Source organism: Argiope bruennichi, chromosome 8 (assembly GCF_947563725.1).
Source record: "Argiope bruennichi chromosome 8, qqArgBrue1.1, whole genome shotgun sequence".
NCBI lineage: Eukaryota > Metazoa > Arthropoda > Arachnida > Araneae > Araneidae > Argiope > Argiope bruennichi.
In genome coordinates this window covers 11,003,772-11,023,766 of record NC_079158.1, presented here as the reverse complement: position 1 = coordinate 11,023,766, position 19,995 = coordinate 11,003,772, and the positions used below count along the sequence as shown (strand labels likewise).

Here is a 19,995-nt window from a genome sequence, read left to right as displayed (position 1 = left end):
TCTTAAGAATTATCATTCATCTATTTTGAATTCATGTCTTTCCCCCTTCCATATACTTTTTTTCTGCCTATTTCAATTAAAAGATTCCTTTCTTCTAGAATCAGATGCAGAATCTGTTACTAGTACACCTGTAAAGCAAGGTGATAAGAAAACTACCATAACAAGAAATATATCAGCAAAAGCATCAGGTGAGTTTCTGAAGCAAACTTTTATCAGTTTGTCTTATGATTAGGAATTTAAAGCATATGTCAAATTTGAATCCAGTTATTTAAAATAATTTCAAAAGTATCAAATTTTATTGTAGATAGTGTGAAAAAATATTTGAATTAAAATATTTTTAAAATAATAAAAATATGTAGTCAGTTAAAATCAAAATAATTTGTATTGTAAAAACAACAACAAAAAAAAAAAAACTTTTGAGTGATTGTTTTTTAAAAAAAAATTAATTCTGGATATTTACTATACTATAAAAAAAGTTTAAGAAATAATCTTCAAAGAAATTGTATAGAAGTATAAATTTTTGAAATAATCTATTTATACTTATAATAAAGATGAAAGTGTGTGTGTGTGAGGGCACTGTACAGGTTAGACCGTTTGACCTACAGATGCCAAATTTGGTATACGTATCTCTTATCAACTATATATAGTCTAGATATGTACAGTCATTGTTTCTCGAAGAAAAGAAGCTTTGCTGAAAATTAGTATAGCAGATAATTTTCAAATTCTATGTTCCATATATTAACAAATATAAATGTAGCAGCGTGAAATTGAAATTGCCATTTGCACACTGAAGTTAAAAATTTAGTATAAGTATGAAGCTATATGTGATCTCAAATAACCTGATGTAAAAATTGCATAAGCCTTTAAAATCTTTCAGAACTCCCTAAAATAATACTTTTAAGAGAGCTTATCACCGTTTTTAATGTAAAACAAAATTACAATACGAAAGCTTAATTACCTGCCATAAAATGCTTTCAACACATATAACATATGTTATGCAATTGTCCTAGCATGGGGTTTTTGCATAAATGGTAATAATATATGCAAAATAAAACTTTGTATAAATGCCCTGTTGTAAATGGAAATCCCTTCCCTTCCACCTTAAATGGCACAAGAATGGTCAATTGAAAAGAAATCAACACCTCCTAAAATGATGACCATTAGGACTCAGCAATTTCTCCTTTTAAAACTAGTTTTAATGTTTGATTGAACTTCTAATACCTATTTAACTGCTGATATATATCAAATTTTTGATACATATTGAAGTTATACTTATTGAAATTCCAGTACTTATCAAATTTTCGATACATATTGATTTTTCAATAATGATTGAATTTGCGTGCCTATTGAGAATCAATCATGGTAATATTTTATGACTGGATTTGAAGGTGCTGATTTGTATATTAATAAAAAGTATATTGGTAATTTTTAAAACTTTTCAACCCCATGTTTTTTTGTAGTATGTCCTTTTATATTTTCAAAAACATATATTTTTTCTTGTTTTATATTTTTAAAAAAATGCCCTTTTGTAATATATTTTTTATTACAGTTTTTTTTTTTCTCTTAAAGTAAGGATTATTTTTAATGGATAAATTTTATTACTCCCAATTTATTTCCCTTTATGCGATTGGATTATATGTTGCACTGTTTTCAAATTGTCAGGCAGTTTCCCTTTTTTAAATTCATGTTTTTAAATTTTCAAATATACAGTATTTTGGATTTATTTAAAAATTTTTGCATTCTTAAGAAAGAAAAGACGTAAGAAATTTTTTGTGAAATTATTATTTTTCTACTTTTAATGTAAAGATATTTTTCAATATTTTAATTGGTTTTTTTATATAATCCTTTTTCATCTTTCAATTGGGATTCATCTATTTCTTTAGGACATTTAAAGTTCATCTTATTACTTCTTCTTTAAATCTGCTGAAAAAAAAAATGACCAGCTTCACATTTGTCATTCACATATTTATTGAATGATCTGAATAGCATTCCTGCTGTAATATTATGCTTTTCTGCAGTATAATATTTTAAGATTGTACTCTTGGATTTGTAGAGATCATCGAGGTAATTAACCAGAAGGGAATTTAAAGCTCATCAATCAGTGTAGAAGTTAATGAACTGATGCCACAAGAAAATCAGTGCCTTCTATATAATAATGAAATTTCTGAAAAACTCACACCATAATCAGGACTTCTTCGATTGTGTAGTTTTAAAGGTTTTTCTCAGATATTCTAAGAAGGCTATATCTGTCAAGCCTATTAAATTATCACAGAAGTCTGAGATATTATAATTGTATCAACTATTTCAGAGAGTATAGTCACAAATTAGAAACTAGTTTTAAATTGATTGATCAATCAATCTTGAAAATTGCTGATGCATTCTTCAATTCAAAGAATATGAGGATAAACTAATAAGTGCTAAATGTGCAAGTGATGGTTGTCAACAATGATGTTCACTTGGTGGTATTCAGCTTTTAAATCAATGATGTATTGTGCATGTTTGGCAGCATAGTGGCAATTGTCTATTTTTGGCAGAAAATAAACATCAGATTTATTGACAAAATCCAACTTTCTGTTGACACAAAGATGAAAAGTTCCATTAGAGATTAAAACAGCATTACCAGTATATGGAAATGCATGAAGTTTGGCATTTTTTAAAATTATTATTTATTTATTTCATTCTGAATTTAGTTGGCACTTGATAGGAACAGTGACCATTGATGAATTTGTTCAACACAAAATGTAGGCTTTTCCCCTGGTTTGAATACATCTTTATGGTTGATGAGTGCAGTTTCTTTTTTTCTTCTAAAAGCTCGGTTTGTACTTCTGAGATGTGTGCTATGGACAGTGTATGGAGGTACATGGATATTTTTTTTCAAAATGATATTTTCTGTATGGGCTGTCAGAAAAAATGCCATGTGTGGCTCTTAAAGTTAAGAAGCAGGTCTACACCCTGAAGGAAATCGAGACCTAATAATGCTCCGTTATCTTTGATGTCAGGCAAAATTATGGATTTAATTGGTATAGATTTGTTCTTTATCTGAACCTTTACTTTGATGTGTATTAGAACTTCAATGCTAGAAGATTAATCATAAGCAAAAATCAAACTTATAGATTCCTTGACAAATTTGGCATCTTGTATGGACAAAATTAGTATGAAATTTTTATTGCAAATGGAGCATGTGGCTCTGGAATCATCATTGAGAATTTATCAGATTAATTCTTATAGGAATAAAAAGCATTTAGTATAGAAAATGATTTGAGCATTGTGGTTATACTGAATTTAGTTCTGTCCTTTATATGAGGACTCTGTCTTATTAATACCAGATGTGCCAAAATCATATGTTAGTGAAAGACTCTCTTCTTCAAATTTGGCTGTTCTTGTTTTATGGACTCTGTCATTGTTTACAGAGTCCCTCCTACTTTAACTGGGAACTTAGGAATCGTGCCTATTGCGGTTGGAGACCCCAGAAAGGGATAGTTGGTTATATTTTATTTATATTGTATTTAAGGATGCTTTGAATAAAAATTTCCTTTGTGATTATTGGATTTCTGTTCATATTGCTTCAAATGAGACTTCTTATTGACAGCCACATTTGCTTTTTACAATTCTTCTTGTGGTCGCAGATTTTTTTTTCTGAGTGCACATATGTTATTTACAATATTTAATATACATATGTATATAATTTTATTTATAACATCTCTCAGGGATGACTCAGTTGCACCATATAATAAGAAAATTTTCTTTTACTTATGCAGACCTTTTTTTTTTAAATTTAGTGGAGGATAATCTTTTTAATCCTTGACCAAAATGCTGAATATTTAGTTTTTCCAATCAACCTTCAGAGTAGTTTCATAGCTTGAAGTGGAAATTTTTCCATATTTTATCTGGTGATTTTATATGAGTAGCAAAAAGCTGACATAACTTCTCAGTGCACAGTTTGAACCTTTGCCAAGAGCATATCGTTTATATAATTGAATCTTGTTGTGCAATATTATTAGCTAAAATTCCAAGCAGATATGTAATCCAATTTTTTTTTCAATTTTTAAAAACTTGAATTATGAATTTAATAAGCTAAGGAATAAAAGCAATCTTTTGGGTCAAAATTTTGAATCGGGTTTTTTAATTGTAAATTTAATTGATTTCTAAAAGCAACATTGGTACCAGTGGATGATGACTCTAAATTCTCATCTACTTGCAGTTTAGTTTTATTATAAAGTTTCTTCTGTTCAAAAACTTTTCCAAATATATTATTTTTTCCTTCTTCAGTTATTGTATTAAAATAGTCATGTGTCATTTTCATTCCCATATTTTGAACTAAATTCCTGAGGAATGATTTTCCTCTTTACTGAGAAAACTCATTTTAAAATAACATTTTTTTTCACTGCTAATTAACGAATCAGTTACTACACTTGATTACTTTATGAAACAAACTTTTTACACTTTTAAAACACTCATTTTAATATGAAAGCAATCATTATTATAAAATTTACTAATACAAAATTAGAAAATACCCTTTTATTTTAAATTTATAATTCTTAAAATAGTATATTCATACATTTTTTAATAAAATAATATTTTTCAGAAGAATAGAAGAGATTGGAAGAAAAAATATGTAATTATATATTTATAAACTACAATGAAAAATATTCACACAAAATACCTTCATTACAAGTCGTGATCTGTAGCATAAAGTAAAAGTTGTGTATTTCTTTAATGTATTTCCTCATCAATAGAAAGAGAGAAGGGAGAAACTGTCTGAATATTTATGTGCATTCACATTCCAACTGCAGAATATCCTTTCAAGGCCATACTAAGCTGTCAGTACATGATTCTTACTTTTTTTAAAACATAAGTGCTGGTGTTTGCTTTTAGAATTTGAACTTCATAATTATTAAACATTAAAGTAGAAAATTGATAATTTTCAATATAAGAAGAAATTCTTTTACCATATCATTTCACACAGAAATATACTTTACATAAAATAAGAATTTTAAAGATGTTTCATTATTTTAAAATCAAAATTTATATCCTTCAGATCCTTGATTCCAGAATACATCTTTCAGATATGAATATGACAGGAACACTTTTATGTGCTGAGAAAATAGAGTAAAAACCAAGTAAAAAAAATGGAGTGAAATTAAGTTTGAGCATATTGTTAGGGAGGTGATTGTTCATTAAAAAATTATCTGATAAATGTAACATTTGTTTATTAAAAATTATGCTATAACACAAAAATAAACATTAAATTTCATTAAAAAATACGTAAAAAATAACACCGAAGAGAAAAGTTCCAAAGCAATGCACTCACCATTTGTTTCTTCTTCATTCCTTCCTCTACCTGAAGGTGTTTTAAATGCCTGGAAATCCATTGCAATTAAATTGCCATAGTGATTATTTAACTAGTATCTGTATCTGACTTTGGAAATTATATGTGGGGAGTTGTTGAATTTCTGCCATTACACTACGGTATTATGGAACTTGTCTTCGTTAGAAAGATAGATACATGTACACAATAAACAAAATATCTGTAAAGATATTAAAATAGCACTGATTTAATGTCTATCTTAATTCAAAGCTGCTTTATTTTTTTCTTTTTGAGAGAGACTGAGAACATCAAGTAGTGTATAAGTTTTACCTAAAATTAAACACAACAAGCACTGAGCCAGTTATTCATTGAAGGTGGTTTGTTATAAACTATGCTTTCTCTTTTATAATTTGATTATAATCTAAAAATTAAATATGCCACATTTTTTCCCCAGTTCTACTTTTATCCCTCTTCCTTTCTGTGAATGGGCTATGGATAATTTTTTTAAAGTTTCAATTCTATTGCGTATTTCAAACCCAGTTTTGCAAAATATCTCGTATGTAGACAAACTTAGTTAACATTAAAAACGTTTGAAGTTCAGCCACATTTAGAACATGAGAAAAGAAAGTTCCAGCTTAAGTATCGTAATCTAATCATCATTTTTAAATGAATCTGTCTCTTATAGATGGGAAGTTAATTTAACTGAATGAAATCTTTCAATTCAAAGTATTTTTTGCATTCTGTGCAAATTATTGTTATCAAGTCCTTTAGGTCGATTCAGTTCCTAAATTCATATTCATATTATAAGTGAAGTCCTTTATTTTAGCATGGATTAAAATTTTGTCCTCTTCTAAATCATGCAATCTGAAAAGTTCTATTTTAATTCAGTATCAATTTCATGGGAAAGTACAAAATTCTCTACTCGATTGTCTAAGTAAAAAAGCATCTTTTAAAATTTCTGGGCTCTTTCTCTATCCTAAATGTTACATTTACTATATTTTTTATATGACAAAACTATTTAAATTATTATTATAGAAAAATTGTAAGGTGAATAGGACATTATTAAAGATAAGAATATGCTGTTCTTTAGGTGCAGTTGAAGAAAAGGATTTTGGTATAAAAACCTTGGAGCAGATCCGTATGGAAAAAATTCACAAGGAATCGGATAGCTATTATGGTACAGGTATGTTCTTTAGATATTATGACTTTTGTTGGCACTTTCCCCTTTAAGAAGTCTCCAGAAAAGAAATCTGCCAAATCTTATCAAAAACACCTCAAAGTCTTGGCAATGAATGTTGATACTAACGGAATAGCACCAATATTCAACAATTGATTTGGTCTTGCTAATAGAAAACTATCAGTATCTTATAATTTTTTTATCAGTGTTGTTATAGTAATGATTCTATTTAGTTCAAATATTTGATATAAAAGAAAAATGAGTAAGAAATTAAGGCAGATCTTTTAAGTTATGAAAAAATAATGAATCAATTTATTCTGTTTAAGAAAGTAATTATAGTTAAAAAATCTCCATTTAAAATAGTTCATTAAAATATTTTTAATTTAAAGAATGGAATTTTTTGCTAAATATGTTCCATTATAAATTGATTCTTTGTTTTCTGTGCTTTTTATTTGATTTTTCCTAAAAGGGCAGTAATAAAGGTAAAATAGTTTAGTAAATTACCTAATTTTCATTGAGTTACTGCTTAACAAAATGCATTTTTTCATATTGAAACCTATACAGAAAATTTTGAAATGTAAAATATATTTGAGAGAAAATGGGGGGGGGTATATTTTTAAAGATAATAATTTATTTTATTTATATAGACAAATAATCAGCTTGTGTAACTTTTGGCTTATTTAGACTTGTAATCTGATTTAAATATTCATTTTATATGAAAAAAATTCTTATTGCATAACTTGGCTAAAAAATATGCATCATATTTCATATTTTGCTCTTACAAACATTTTTAATATACATTTGATTCATGTTTCAGCATATACTTCTACGCCTCTTGATGCATCTGGACTTATTGATCAACATTATCCTCCAAGTAAGTTTTTTTATATGATTGCTTTCTGCTGGTAAAGTTATTTCATTCCTGGAAATCATTCAAAGGATCCAAATCATTGATTTATCATAGTTGTTTTATCACATTTTGATTGAACAATTGCAATGGAATAAATACCTTATAAACACAGGATTGCCACAGCACTGGGAAAACCCAGGAAATTTAAAAATCATCTTTAAAAAAACAAACAAAAAAACAGAAAAATTTAAAAATTCAAAAAAGTGTAAAAATATTTTTTTTTATTGTCATTTGGCAATGTGGCTGTGGAACATGAATTTAATGTCAACAAAGTTATACCTGTTGGAAATCTGAAAGAGGTTTCTTTAATTGATCTGAGAGCTATGTATTATGTAGTAAACTTTTTTATGGAGGTGTCTTAAATGTTACAGTCTCTAAAGACTTGCTTCAGTATGCAAATTTGTCTCATGTAAGTTATTATGCAACTTTTAAAAAGCAGAAAAAAAATCAGGGAAAAGGAAAAGAAAGGAACTAAGTGATTCCACTTGGTTCCTTTCTTTTTCTTTACAAATGAAATAGTTGCTAGGGGGGGGGAGGAGAAATTGATGCCTAATATATTTTCAGAAGTTGTAGAAATTGGTGTGAAATACATAAATAAATAAATATAATTTGCTTTGAAATGTTTTGAGTTAAGTAGTTATAGAATAGTTTGTATTGTGATACTAAAAATGTTATTTTCTATTTTATTTCACCCACGTCCTTCATTTTATACAGACTTCAAAGAGCATGAAAATTTATTGGTTTCTTAACCCCTCCCTCCATGCGCCCTTTTTTTATATAACTCTTGGCTTGCTAAATTCTAGCAAAGAGATCCCCCCCCCGTATGTAATATAAACATTCTTTTAATATATTATTATTTTGTGTAATGTAAATTGTTGCTTCCTTTCTTTGCCTTTTTTTCCACTCTTTAAAATTATGGAGTTTTGTTCTTCCATGATAACTAGCACATGGGTACTGTTCACATATTCCCTATTATATTGCAAATGCAGATTCCCCCCTCATTTTAGTGGCTATCTGATGAAAAAATTAATTTTAAATAACTTAGTTTCAGTGTTGGTGAAAAATATTCAGGAATTCCTGATAGCATTTTGCATTTATATTTGTGTAAAATTGGACACTTACTTAGTGAATACCTGACTTAATTTATTTCATTGAACTCCTGTAATAAAAAAATAAATAAAAAAATACTTCTTTAGAGTCGGTTTTTGTTTTTTCTATAAAGGTGTTTAAAAAGCACTTTTAAAGTTCTTATTTTTTAAGATCAAATTAGTTATTTTGATAATTAATAAAATTGTTTATCTGTTGCTTTTTTTTTTTTTGCCAAAAATACCTAAATATTTTAACTAATTTATATTAAAAAAATTATAAGCTTGCAAATTTTCTGTTGCTTTCTTATATTTGTAAATCAGTTATTCAATTGCATTTTATATAGTGTTGGATTATTGTTTTCAGAAGAGGGGAAAAAATAGTGAAATTGTTTTAAATGAAAATTGAAAATACTGAAAGATAAGTTGTGTTAGAATACAGCAGAAATTAAATAAAATATGAATTAAATTGATACATTGAAAATAGCTGGGAGGAGGAGGTTCTTCAATATATTTATGCGCAAGTCAGCCTTGATTCATGTTGGTAACCTCAAAAGCAGATTTTATATACTTTCTTATTGTTTATGTTTAATAACAATGATTTGCATTTTATTTTTATTCATAATATGCATATGTTGTAAAGACACTTCTTGTAACTCCTCACATTGAATTAGACTAAAATACTATGTGGAAGTGTGGAAGAGAGAGTTTCTTGGGTGAATGAGCTTGAGAAGAATGTCAAATCTCTTTCTTCATATGATATAGCTAAATGTTTAGTTTTATGCAATCTGGATTGTCCTGAAATGTAAATAAGATATTCCTTCTAAAGGTTCTCTGTTGAAACTGTGTACAAGAATGTTATAAGAAAACTTGATCACTAGGAGAGGGAGGGGGCATATTAAAGCTCCCAGATCTTATATACATTCAAGTAATGGATCAAAACTCAGCTGAGCAAGCATTTATGTTTATTTTACTGACATGATTCTTGTATAACACTGCAACTTAACATTGGGCAGTTAAAGTCACAGAAATTATATCTTGAGAAAGTTGTAAAAACTAGGACATACAGAATTTGGAAGTTAACATGAAGTTAGAAAAGCACATATAGGAATTCAAAGGACAGAAATCAATTATGTGCCCCCCCCCCAAAAAAAATTATTTTGCAATTATCAATTATTATTTTCATCTTATTCATCTCGCAAGTTTGCTGATAATTATTTGATATTGCACTTATGTTTATTTTTTATTTACCTAACAGCATCTACAAATAGCCACAAGCATTTCTGTGAATCTTTCATGTAATGCTGTTTTTTCTTCTATTGTCTTTATTTTTATCAATTCTTAAGAAGATTTTGCAAAAGTATTTGTTGTCACATTTTTTTTTTTTTTTTTTGTTCTTATCAAATCACCCATTGTGCTTAAAGGATCTATAACTATGCACTTGCAGATTTATACTTTAGTTTTATAACCTATATCTGAATACTTAGTTCTATCAATAACACTTTGTAAGCTCAGAATTCTTTTTAAATTTTTTTTTCTTCTGTCCGCATTTTAATTACTCTCTCTCTTCATGGCATGGGCATTTAGAATTATTTTTATGAATAACACCAAATACATCTTCAGATAAGAAATGGGATGTTTTCAACTTTAAAAAAATCGTAAGTTTCAATTAAGTTTATGTTAAAATTGTTATTTTGTTGAAAATTATTGAAGTCCTAGAGAAGATACAATCCAGAAATATATAATCCAAAAATTGCCTAAAAAACGCTTAAAGAAAAAATAGAAATTTTATGAGTGCCTTTTCTGGAGACTTTCATCCTCTTCTTTTTCTTCTCTTTAAATTAATGCAATGAAAATAACAATCTAAGGTAGATTTATCAGCCATACAGTGTAGCTGCAATAGTTGATATTTTATTTATTTTAAAGAAACTTTTGGACCCTGAAATAGACTGCGTAGGCATAAATTTGGTATTTTCCTAAAACTTTTAAAAACATTTATTGGTGTTATGCGTTGCTTTATTATTATTTTCTTTTTTTACAGAAACTGAGTACCTTGCTTTACCAAAGGATTCATCATTAGGTAAGTAACTATGAGCTCCGTCTAACATTCTTTCTGAGAAGTGTAGAAATCCATTTTTATAGGGAAAAAAAAGAAGCTTTGATTACTTCTCTGAAGAAATGCTTGCTCTTATAATAATGTGCTTTGTTAACTAAGTAATTATGAATCATCAGATGATATGAATGAGAAAAACAAATCCCATTTTAATAGAAATCAACTTGAAGTATTAAATAAATCCTATAAAGGAAATTAAAATGTAAGCAAAGAATTTTCAGGGAAAGGTCAAAACAAATACAGTAATATATTTTTTTTAGAAAGTTCCTCATGAGGAATTCTAAGAGAATACATAAATGGAAACAAGATCTTTCCAGATAGCATTTTTTTAAAGTTAAGTCATAAGTAATACTCTAATTTGTGTGATTTTGCATTTTTTGAAAGATGTTAATCTCTTTTCCTAGATAAAAACTTGCCTTCTTCGATATTAGAGACCAAACTCTCTGGAGTAGATGAAGAAAGTATGTATGCAAATATTGTGAAATTCTAATTCATTTAAGCTCATGTTTGACGCTTTCTGAAATTTTAAATTAAATTGGGAGAAAATATTGAAAATATTATTAACTATTTAGATTAAAAAGATTAAAGTAAAAGATAAGTTTGTACATTTTGGGAAGAAAGAAACAATTTAGTTGCGATACTTTTAATGTGTCATTTGGAACTGCATGAAATTTCCTTATTTGATGCTTTTTTTTCCCCTTCACTGTATTGCTATATATTAACCTAATAATTATGAACTGTACTTAAAACATAGATTCCATTAATAATATATATATATATAAATGAGAACATCCGAATTAAAATGTTTGTAAAATAAAATTAAATTCTAAAATTTGTTGAAAGAATAGATTTAAAAAAAGTATATAAAATGTTTATGCTGATTTATATTTAAAAAAATTATTTTATTATTATTTTCAAAATATTAAAAAATTTATTTAATTATTTTCAAATTCAATTCATTATCCCAAATATAAATAACTGCATTTTGACTTCAAAATTTGGCTAATGGGTGGTATGTGGTTATTGAAATTGTTTGGAAAACAATGGGATGTGATCAATTTAGCCACAGAAGTGAAGTGCAGCTATCCCATAATTAGGATGCTGGATGTCAGTGGATTAAAATGTTCTTATCACTTCTAAAATTTCTTGAAATGTGCATTTTAATTTCTATATGATAAAATTTAATATGATAAAAAAAACTTCAAAAATTAGTAGAGCTTTGAAATATTATAAATTGGAAAAAATGAATTGTGGAAGTAATATTGTGATTTTAGAAAAATATAAAAGGGGTAGAATTTATATGTGGAGGATTATCTTATAATACCAGCCTTTCAGATATTTTTTTAACATATTCACTTTTAAAAAGTGCTTGTTATGAGCTTTCAAACTATCTCATGATCATTCATTATAACAGTTGATTTATTTTTAACACTATTCCTAGCCATCTGTAGTCCAATCCTAGAATTGAAATGGTTCCAAACTCATGATGACTTTCTCATCAAACAAGTGATGGCATAAAAGCTCTTGTACTTTAATATCAATATATGGTGGTGAATCGTCTTGCATAAAAATTATCTGATAGGGATTTCTTTGCTGCAGTTATGGAATGACAAAATTAATCAGCATGTTGTGATATCTTATTGCACTAACAGTACTCAATATACTGTTCCTTTTGGAGTGATATTCTCAAAAAAGAATGCTCACTAATGAATTGGCTATGAAGTCAACTCAAGTAGTGATTTGGTGAATGCAAGTGCATTTTTCTTGCATTGCATAGGGCTGTTAAAAGGCCAAACTTCGGCTATTTTGTGTGACAGCAGACCCATGCAGGTGAAAATGAGTCTCATCTCCCCATTGAATTTGCCTTGAGAAACCATCAACCTCCCACCTGCCAAGAAATGACCGAGTAAATGGTCAGTCATTTATCATAAACATTACGTTGAATTCCTACAGGCAGCTGATTTTATATAGATAGTAAAGGAGAACTTGCCACAAAACTTTCTGTATCATTGAAAAATTAATTAAATTGTTACACTATGCCTGATCATTGCTGTTACCAGCAGTGGTTACCTGTGATCTGTCGACTATTGTAGTTTCAACATTCGTTATTGCCACTTCTGATACAGGCTTATGTCCTCTACCTATGTGAATTGCCAATGGCTCTGTTTCTTCAAACTTAATCCTTTCTTTTAAAGCATTAAGTGATATTGTCCCCAGGCATAGCTTCTGTCGAGTTCGAAACTCGACATTTTTGCATCGAAAAGATTATTTGCATAATCTTTTAAGTTGTTATGTGTTATCTGAGAATATTTTTTAGTGCTGTCTACAAGTTTTTACAGCCCAAATTGCTGCCGTTGTCACAAACAAAAGTCTAAATTTCCATTTTGCTTTATACCCATGTTTTATGCTAATTCTTGATTTGATAAGCTACAACACTACCTTAAATCCCCCTATGAGATGTTTTTAGAACTTAATTTTTTTTTAATAGAATATTATTTCCCATATCATCATTAGACTAAATAGCGCGTTTCAGTTGTTAGATCAAGCTACAGATAGATGGCTCTGAATATTGTCAGTTTTTAAAATAATCACTCAGTATAATGTTTAAAAAAGAGTATATATTTTTAACTGAAGAGAATGCTTTCAGTATATGCTGAAGGGCTGTGTTATTCAGTATTCTAAAATTTTGAATTCAAACACAAAGGAATTTTTAACTAATGTGAAAAGAAATAGTGTATTGAAGGGGATCACCAAATATTATGCACACCTTCTCTTCTACGGAATAGCATTTCATGGCTTAATTATTGGATACATATTGACTTCAAAATAAACTGTAAGAAGAAAAATCAAATAATTATTTTTTACACTTCTTAAATTATTGGTTTCCAAATGTGTTTGTGCGATTTTGTGAAGGAAAACATTCTTCTCATTTTAAAAGCTGTCTTATTAATTTGCAGTCATTTTTTGTTTTGTTTGTTTGTTAAAGCATTTGTGTCAAATCCTGGACAAAGATTTCATTTTAACCACTTATTTTTCTTTTACAGCTGATCTCAGAGGCCGATTATCAAATAAAAGAAACAGTCCATTAAATAAAGGTTAGTTTGCTGAATTGCAATTCTGTTATTATTTTTTTGTGCTTAAATTATTATTTTTATTTAAGCACAAAATTATTATTTATTTAATTCTTATTATTTATTAATTTTTATTATTTTTTATTTAATTTCATTAAACTTTTTATTCTCAATTGTAGTTAACTCAGTGAAACGCCTTATCAATTTTAAGAAACAAAATACTGATCAAGAAGAGGGTATGTATCACCACTTATCATCTCTACTATTAATAAAGATGAATATGTGCATTTTCATTCTATAAGCCAAATGGTTTGTCCTATAGCTCTCCTAAATTTGACACATATATGCTTTAGAGGTCGGGTCGGGAATGTGCACCTCTGTGTAATTTTTATGAAATTTTAATTAAAATTTTAATCAAAAATTAAGCTGATTTTTTACATTTTTCCACAGTAACATCTGAAAATATGATGCATAAAAATAAATTGTACACCAAATTAAAATTTTTTTCTTTTTATTAATTATTTGCCAATTAATTATTATTAATATTAATTTATGAACTTAGGTAATTTCTTATATATAACCTAATTTCTAGCAATAGATTATATTGTTGCCCTGACGTTCAAATATTTTTATTGTTGCATCAATTATCTTCTGACTGAATGATATTCTTCTTTTGTTGAAAATTAAAGAAAAAAGATTCTGTTTAATATCTTTAATTTACAAGACAGATTAGAAAAAGTGAATTTTCAATACCACCAAATATATAAGGTTAATGAACTGCATGTGTTCATTTTTAATATCTCCATGATTCATGGGACTGTTACCACTAGATCTTAAGTGAGATATGACATAAACGCAAAATAAGACAGCATTAATGTCAGACTGCTTGTTGGATTCATAGATATGAAGTTATACGATTTAAAGAAAATTAAATCATTGTTTGCAGTGAGTTAATTAATTTGTAATTAATTATTTGTAGTGAGTTAAGAAAATTTTATTATTATTTTATACAAATGCTGAATTTTTTCCCACTCCATTTGCAAGATTCACCTATCAGCACTCAGAATTTTATCAAGGCTGATTGGCCTAAATTTATGCAAATATTGATTATTCTAAAATTGTGATTCAATCGCATTTAATCACAGGGGATAAAAATGTTTTTGTTTTTATTTAAAAGTTGGATTGTTAAGGATATTTCATAGAATATGATTCCTTAGGATCAAATGATTGTATAAAATTTAAAACATCGTAATAAAAGAAATTTTTTGTCATTTTTAAGAGTTAAAAGTAAAGCTGAAAATTAATGATGAATTTTATGATGAATCAGAGGCATTTTTATTGGAAATTTTTTTAAGATATTAAAATAATTATGAAAATGAAATTATGATAATTATGAAAATTATTTTGTAATTAACATAAGACTTCAATGCAAAAGACTGTTTTCTGTACTTATATTTTTTTTTAAAAACATGCTTTGTTTCAGCAAAAACAAAAACCTGTATCAATTGAGGTTTAATTACTTCCACTTTAATTTTAATTTAAATTTTATGGGAGGTGACAGAAAATCAGAAAGATACATAGTAAAATGAACAGTAGGCTTAAGGCTTCTATAATACTATCAAAATTTGAAGCTTAGAAATATTTTACTGAAGATGCAATTAAAAGACCAATTTAAATAAAATGTTTCATTGAAATTTTTTGCGAGCATTAATATCAGTGAACCAACTGATCACCAAAGCGGCTATTATACAATAATATTGAAAGTTTTTTTTTTGTATTGTTTTTTTCTTCACTATAGGATTTTTTTCTATTCATTAATGTTTTCAAACACATACATATTCAAATCAAAACTAATCATAAAAACTGGAGTGAAACAAACAGAAAAAAAAAAATCAATGCTAAATACGAAATAAAAGTAATACTGAAAGAAAGTTTGAGCAACAATTTCCATTAATCCGTGAGTGTAATGAATCAACATAAGTATAAAATTCAAAAAAAATTGCAGACCTGGTCTCATTGACTTTTTTTTTTGAAATCAGCCTTAAAAAAATTAAATAAAATGTGAACATTATGCTTTCATAACTAATTTAAATTTATGCTTTGTAATATTACCACATCAGTAAACAGATCAATTTAAACTTAAAAAAGAAAAGAAAAAAAAAAAAACTGTCTGTGTTGCTTGACACCCAAGTAGAAGTTATCCATCTGATAATCAGTAGACCAAAAGGGCAAAAATGTTTTTAATTTTGCCTAGCATTATAGATTATTTAGGATTTTTCTATTACAGATTTGTAAAGGTTTTTATTGTTAAAAATATTGTTTCATATTAAAACACTTTTTTGGATTTTTTTTCCTTAAAGAATTTATAATCGATAGTTTCTTATTACAGTAGTAACTTGCTTTTGTATTACTGTCTTTAATATTTTCCTATCATTTAAAACACTTTTGTTTGGTTCCTTGAAATTTCTTGTATTTACAATGTTTAAAAATTCTCTTAAAGTTTACATTTATGAAATTGCCATTTACATCCTATCAAGTAGTTCATGTGAGGGTGGGGGGGGGAGTCAAAATAAAATAGCATTGTAACCAATTGTAAATACTTCAAGTACCCATGGTGTCATATGTAGAGGGGATGAAAATTATATTAATAATCTTTGTGAATTTGGAAGAACATAAGAAAAAGAGAAGCATATAGAAATCCATTGTGAATTACATATTTCAGTAAGAAGCAATTGATTGTGCTTTAGATCTGTAATAAATATATTATGCTATTGTAGTACGATAGCATTTTTAAATTTTAATATTTCATACAAAAAAATATTATTGCACTTTTAGTAATTTTACAGCCATTCTGTGTGAAATAACCAAATTAAAAGAATGATGTAACTATTTTTTCCTAATTAATGACTGAGCAAAATGATAAAGGCATTTTAATATCATAATTTAATTTACATTGGATAATTGTTTGAAGTAATTATTAGGTATAAAAATTATAAGTGATTAATTCAGGTTTAAATCTAATAGTAATTATTGCTATTGTTTTGTTGAATCTTTTTGTAAAAATATATAATTGTTTATGTTAAAATATTGTAATATAAATAAACTATAATTCTTTATGTTGTTTTAGTATGCTCTAATAAATTGGACTTCAAAATAAAAACCCTGGAAGAAATTCGAAGAGAAAAGGAAAATAAACAGAGTATGTATTTTTTCCTGCCTTTGAAAATGATTATTGTTAAATACTGCGTTAATATAAATCCATATGATTTATTTCAATTGATTATTTGTGAATGGTTAATCACTTCTACGTGAGGGTTCACAAGGGCTTTGAAAACATCTCGAATTTTAGTTTGCTGTACTCAGAGCTCCAGAAAAATATTTAATTCTTTTATTACATCCTTGAAAAATAAGTAAGATGTACTTCCATTTTTTCAGTTCATTGATCAGAGAGGATAAAACCCTATTCTAAACATTTTGCTGTATCATTTTAGATAGCATTATATGATGAAGTTTTTATGAGAAACAATATTATTTTTCTTAAAAAAGAAGTGAAAAATTACCATTGAGTGAGTGAGAATTACAATTTTTTTTCTCAATTATTAAGAATGAACACATTTTCCGTTGACTGATATGCTAACAACACTATTTAATGTTTTTCGAAAGATACTATGTAAGTTTTTTTTTCTCTTGCTGTCTCCTTCATGTTTTACTTTTGCCATATTTTCCTATTATAAACTATTTCCCATTATAAATTATTTCCTATTGTAAACTATTTTTATATCATTTGAATGCTAGAACATTTTTTTTTTTTTTTTTTTTAATCCATCAATTTGTACAGTTAGGAAAAGACTTATATGCAATTGACATTTTTTGAGAAAATACTAGATATCAATGTAAGATTTTAGTAGACATTTATTTTTGTTTAACACCTTTTTAAGTATAATTACGACTGAAATTGAATATATATATATATATATATATATATATATATATATATATATATATATATATACAAATTTAAGCTTTTTAAAAATCGATTCAGGGTATATAATTATCTTAACATTAGAGTGCTTATTGCAAGTTTAAAGGCGTGTTTTCAATGGCCAACTCAATTAATTAAATACTTATGTATTTCTTCCACATTTTTATACTTTTCATAACGATTTGACTGGACTATAGGTTTTACCTTGAGACTTGAATTGAGTGTTGATATGGGAGAGTTATCAATTTCCAAAAACTGGACTGAAGCAAGTAAGATTACTACACAAGGAAGGAATTTTCTGTATGTCGAGCAGCTGAAGATAATATTGTTACATCTTAGGTGCAGAATCGAAATGGTAGTGCAAGGAGAGTTATTATTCATATAGCTCTTGTAATGATGTGTTTATATTTGGCATTATTCCATATATTTTGTGTGTTATATAAGAAACTGCCTACCTTAATGTATAGAGTAATGCTTGATGAGCATTCAACCAGTCCTTGAGGTAAAGCAAATGGTTTTACCCTTTCTATTTTGAGTTGGGGGGGGGGTGGAACTAGGTATGTGGTTCTAATGGTCCATTTCACCCTTCAGAGGTATAAGGTTTTGGTGTTCTACACAAAAATTGGATTTGAGAAAGATTTTATTTATCTGATCTATATTGTTGGACTATCGACAGAGATAGTCCAATAGTATAGATAAGATAAACTATAAATAAATAGGATATTTTTGACTTATTGAATGATGAAATACAAAAATAATTTTCACTTTTGTTAATAAATATGGCTAAATTGTAGTGTTCATGGGATTTTGAACCTCTTTATCTAACATATTTATTCAAATGTTTGCCAATAAGAAGAGAGCATTATACTTTACAATTTTTAGAGAATGGAGAATTTCCTAAAAACTTCTGTAGAACCAGTTATCTAGAGAATGCCGTTATTGTTGAAAAACAATGGAAATGAGGAACAATTTGGTATTATATGGTGAGGCAGAAATTTTCCTCGTCACCTAACAAAATATCCAACCATTTTTGTGCATTCTTTTATAGAAACTGTTAATTTTTAGCACAGGATATGAAAAAAGTGGTCACTGGTAGTTTGAAAATTTTCAGTGTCATGACAATTTATTACCAAATGTCCAAAAAATGCAAATAGCATTACTTTGATTTTTTCAAATAAAAAGTGTGTATGTCAATACCAGGAAAGTTATTAAAGGATATTTTGAATGCAAAATTATAAAGAATCTTATCAGAATTCCCCCTCCCCCTTCCTCCACACACACAGAAAAACAGACTACATATATGAAACATTAATATCAGAACTTAGTATGTACCTTCATTCAAAAAGCTGTGAATAATTTCCTTCTCAACTATATACTTGCCAGAAGTATGAGTTTTGAGATCCGAGTGTAATAGTCAAACAAGCTGCCTGTAACAAGATGAAAGCCATTCTTTCTTTTCTTATGAATTGCATGCACACACACACACACACACACACACAAAAGAGTGTAATTCTCTTAAAATTTTTTTTAATGATGTGGCTTGCAATTCAGTATAATTTCAGGAGTTTTAAATATCCAAAAATCAGATCGATGTTTTCATCAAAATATTGAAAACATCAAAATTTTATCAAAAATTATGGGAATTATTTAAGATTTTGATGACACAATATTTTGATCAGGCCATTCTGGAACTAGAGAAAGGAATTTTGAAACCATAAGGAAGCTTGTCTATGCAGAAAAATGCTCAAAATATGTCGGGGGGAAAAAATGAGCAAGTAAAGATTACATTCTCTAAATGAAGAATATAATAAAAGGAAACACATTGCAGATAAACTAAATGATTTGAAATGAAAAAGGGCAAAAATAGAAGAGTCGATTGTGACACTACAAGCATCTACAAACTAACTAGTTGTAAAGAAAGAAGATTATTAATATTTTCAATGCATTCTAAATCAAATAATTTTGAGATATAAAGCTTTGACAGCATAATATAATTTAAATTTAAAATATCTTAATTGCATACTATTTTTTAATTGGTATTTCTTTTTCATTGTGCTAAGTACAATCAAAAGTTAAGTAAAGAATTCTTACGAAATTAACATTTTTTTAATGCATTTTGTTTTAACTAAATTGTGAGCATGTTTATGACACACTCACACACACACAAATCACCTTCATTCTTATGTTTACCAGAAGAAAAGCACATCATTATAAGAAATTGTAAATTTTCTGTACGTTTATTTATCATTTAAAACCTGATAGAGTTCTATTTAAATTTTATATTAATAGGGTAATAAAGTCGAAATATGTTTACACCAAATTGTGAAATTGTTTTGAAGAAAAGCCTTC

General features: G+C 27.4%; 1 protein-coding gene across 4 annotated transcripts in view; it reads left to right on the top strand.

Moving 5' to 3' along the window:
• The window catches only part of LOC129980828 (zinc finger CCCH domain-containing protein 11A-like), a 39,002-nt gene that overhangs the window by 10,829 nt on the left and 8,178 nt on the right, over window positions 1–19,995 (top strand). For all 4 annotated transcript variants that reach the window (XM_056091236.1, XM_056091235.1, XM_056091234.1 and 1 more), the window contains 8 exons: window positions 99–188; window positions 6,399–6,491; window positions 7,303–7,359; window positions 10,522–10,560; window positions 10,998–11,054; window positions 13,638–13,688; window positions 13,844–13,900; window positions 16,792–16,863. In XM_056091236.1, the coding sequence (XP_055947211.1) occupies window positions 99–188; window positions 6,399–6,491; window positions 7,303–7,359; window positions 10,522–10,560; window positions 10,998–11,054; window positions 13,638–13,688; window positions 13,844–13,900; window positions 16,792–16,863 (516 nt within the window). The remainder of the gene's footprint in view (window positions 1–98; window positions 189–6,398; window positions 6,492–7,302; window positions 7,360–10,521; window positions 10,561–10,997; window positions 11,055–13,637; window positions 13,689–13,843; window positions 13,901–16,791; window positions 16,864–19,995) is intronic.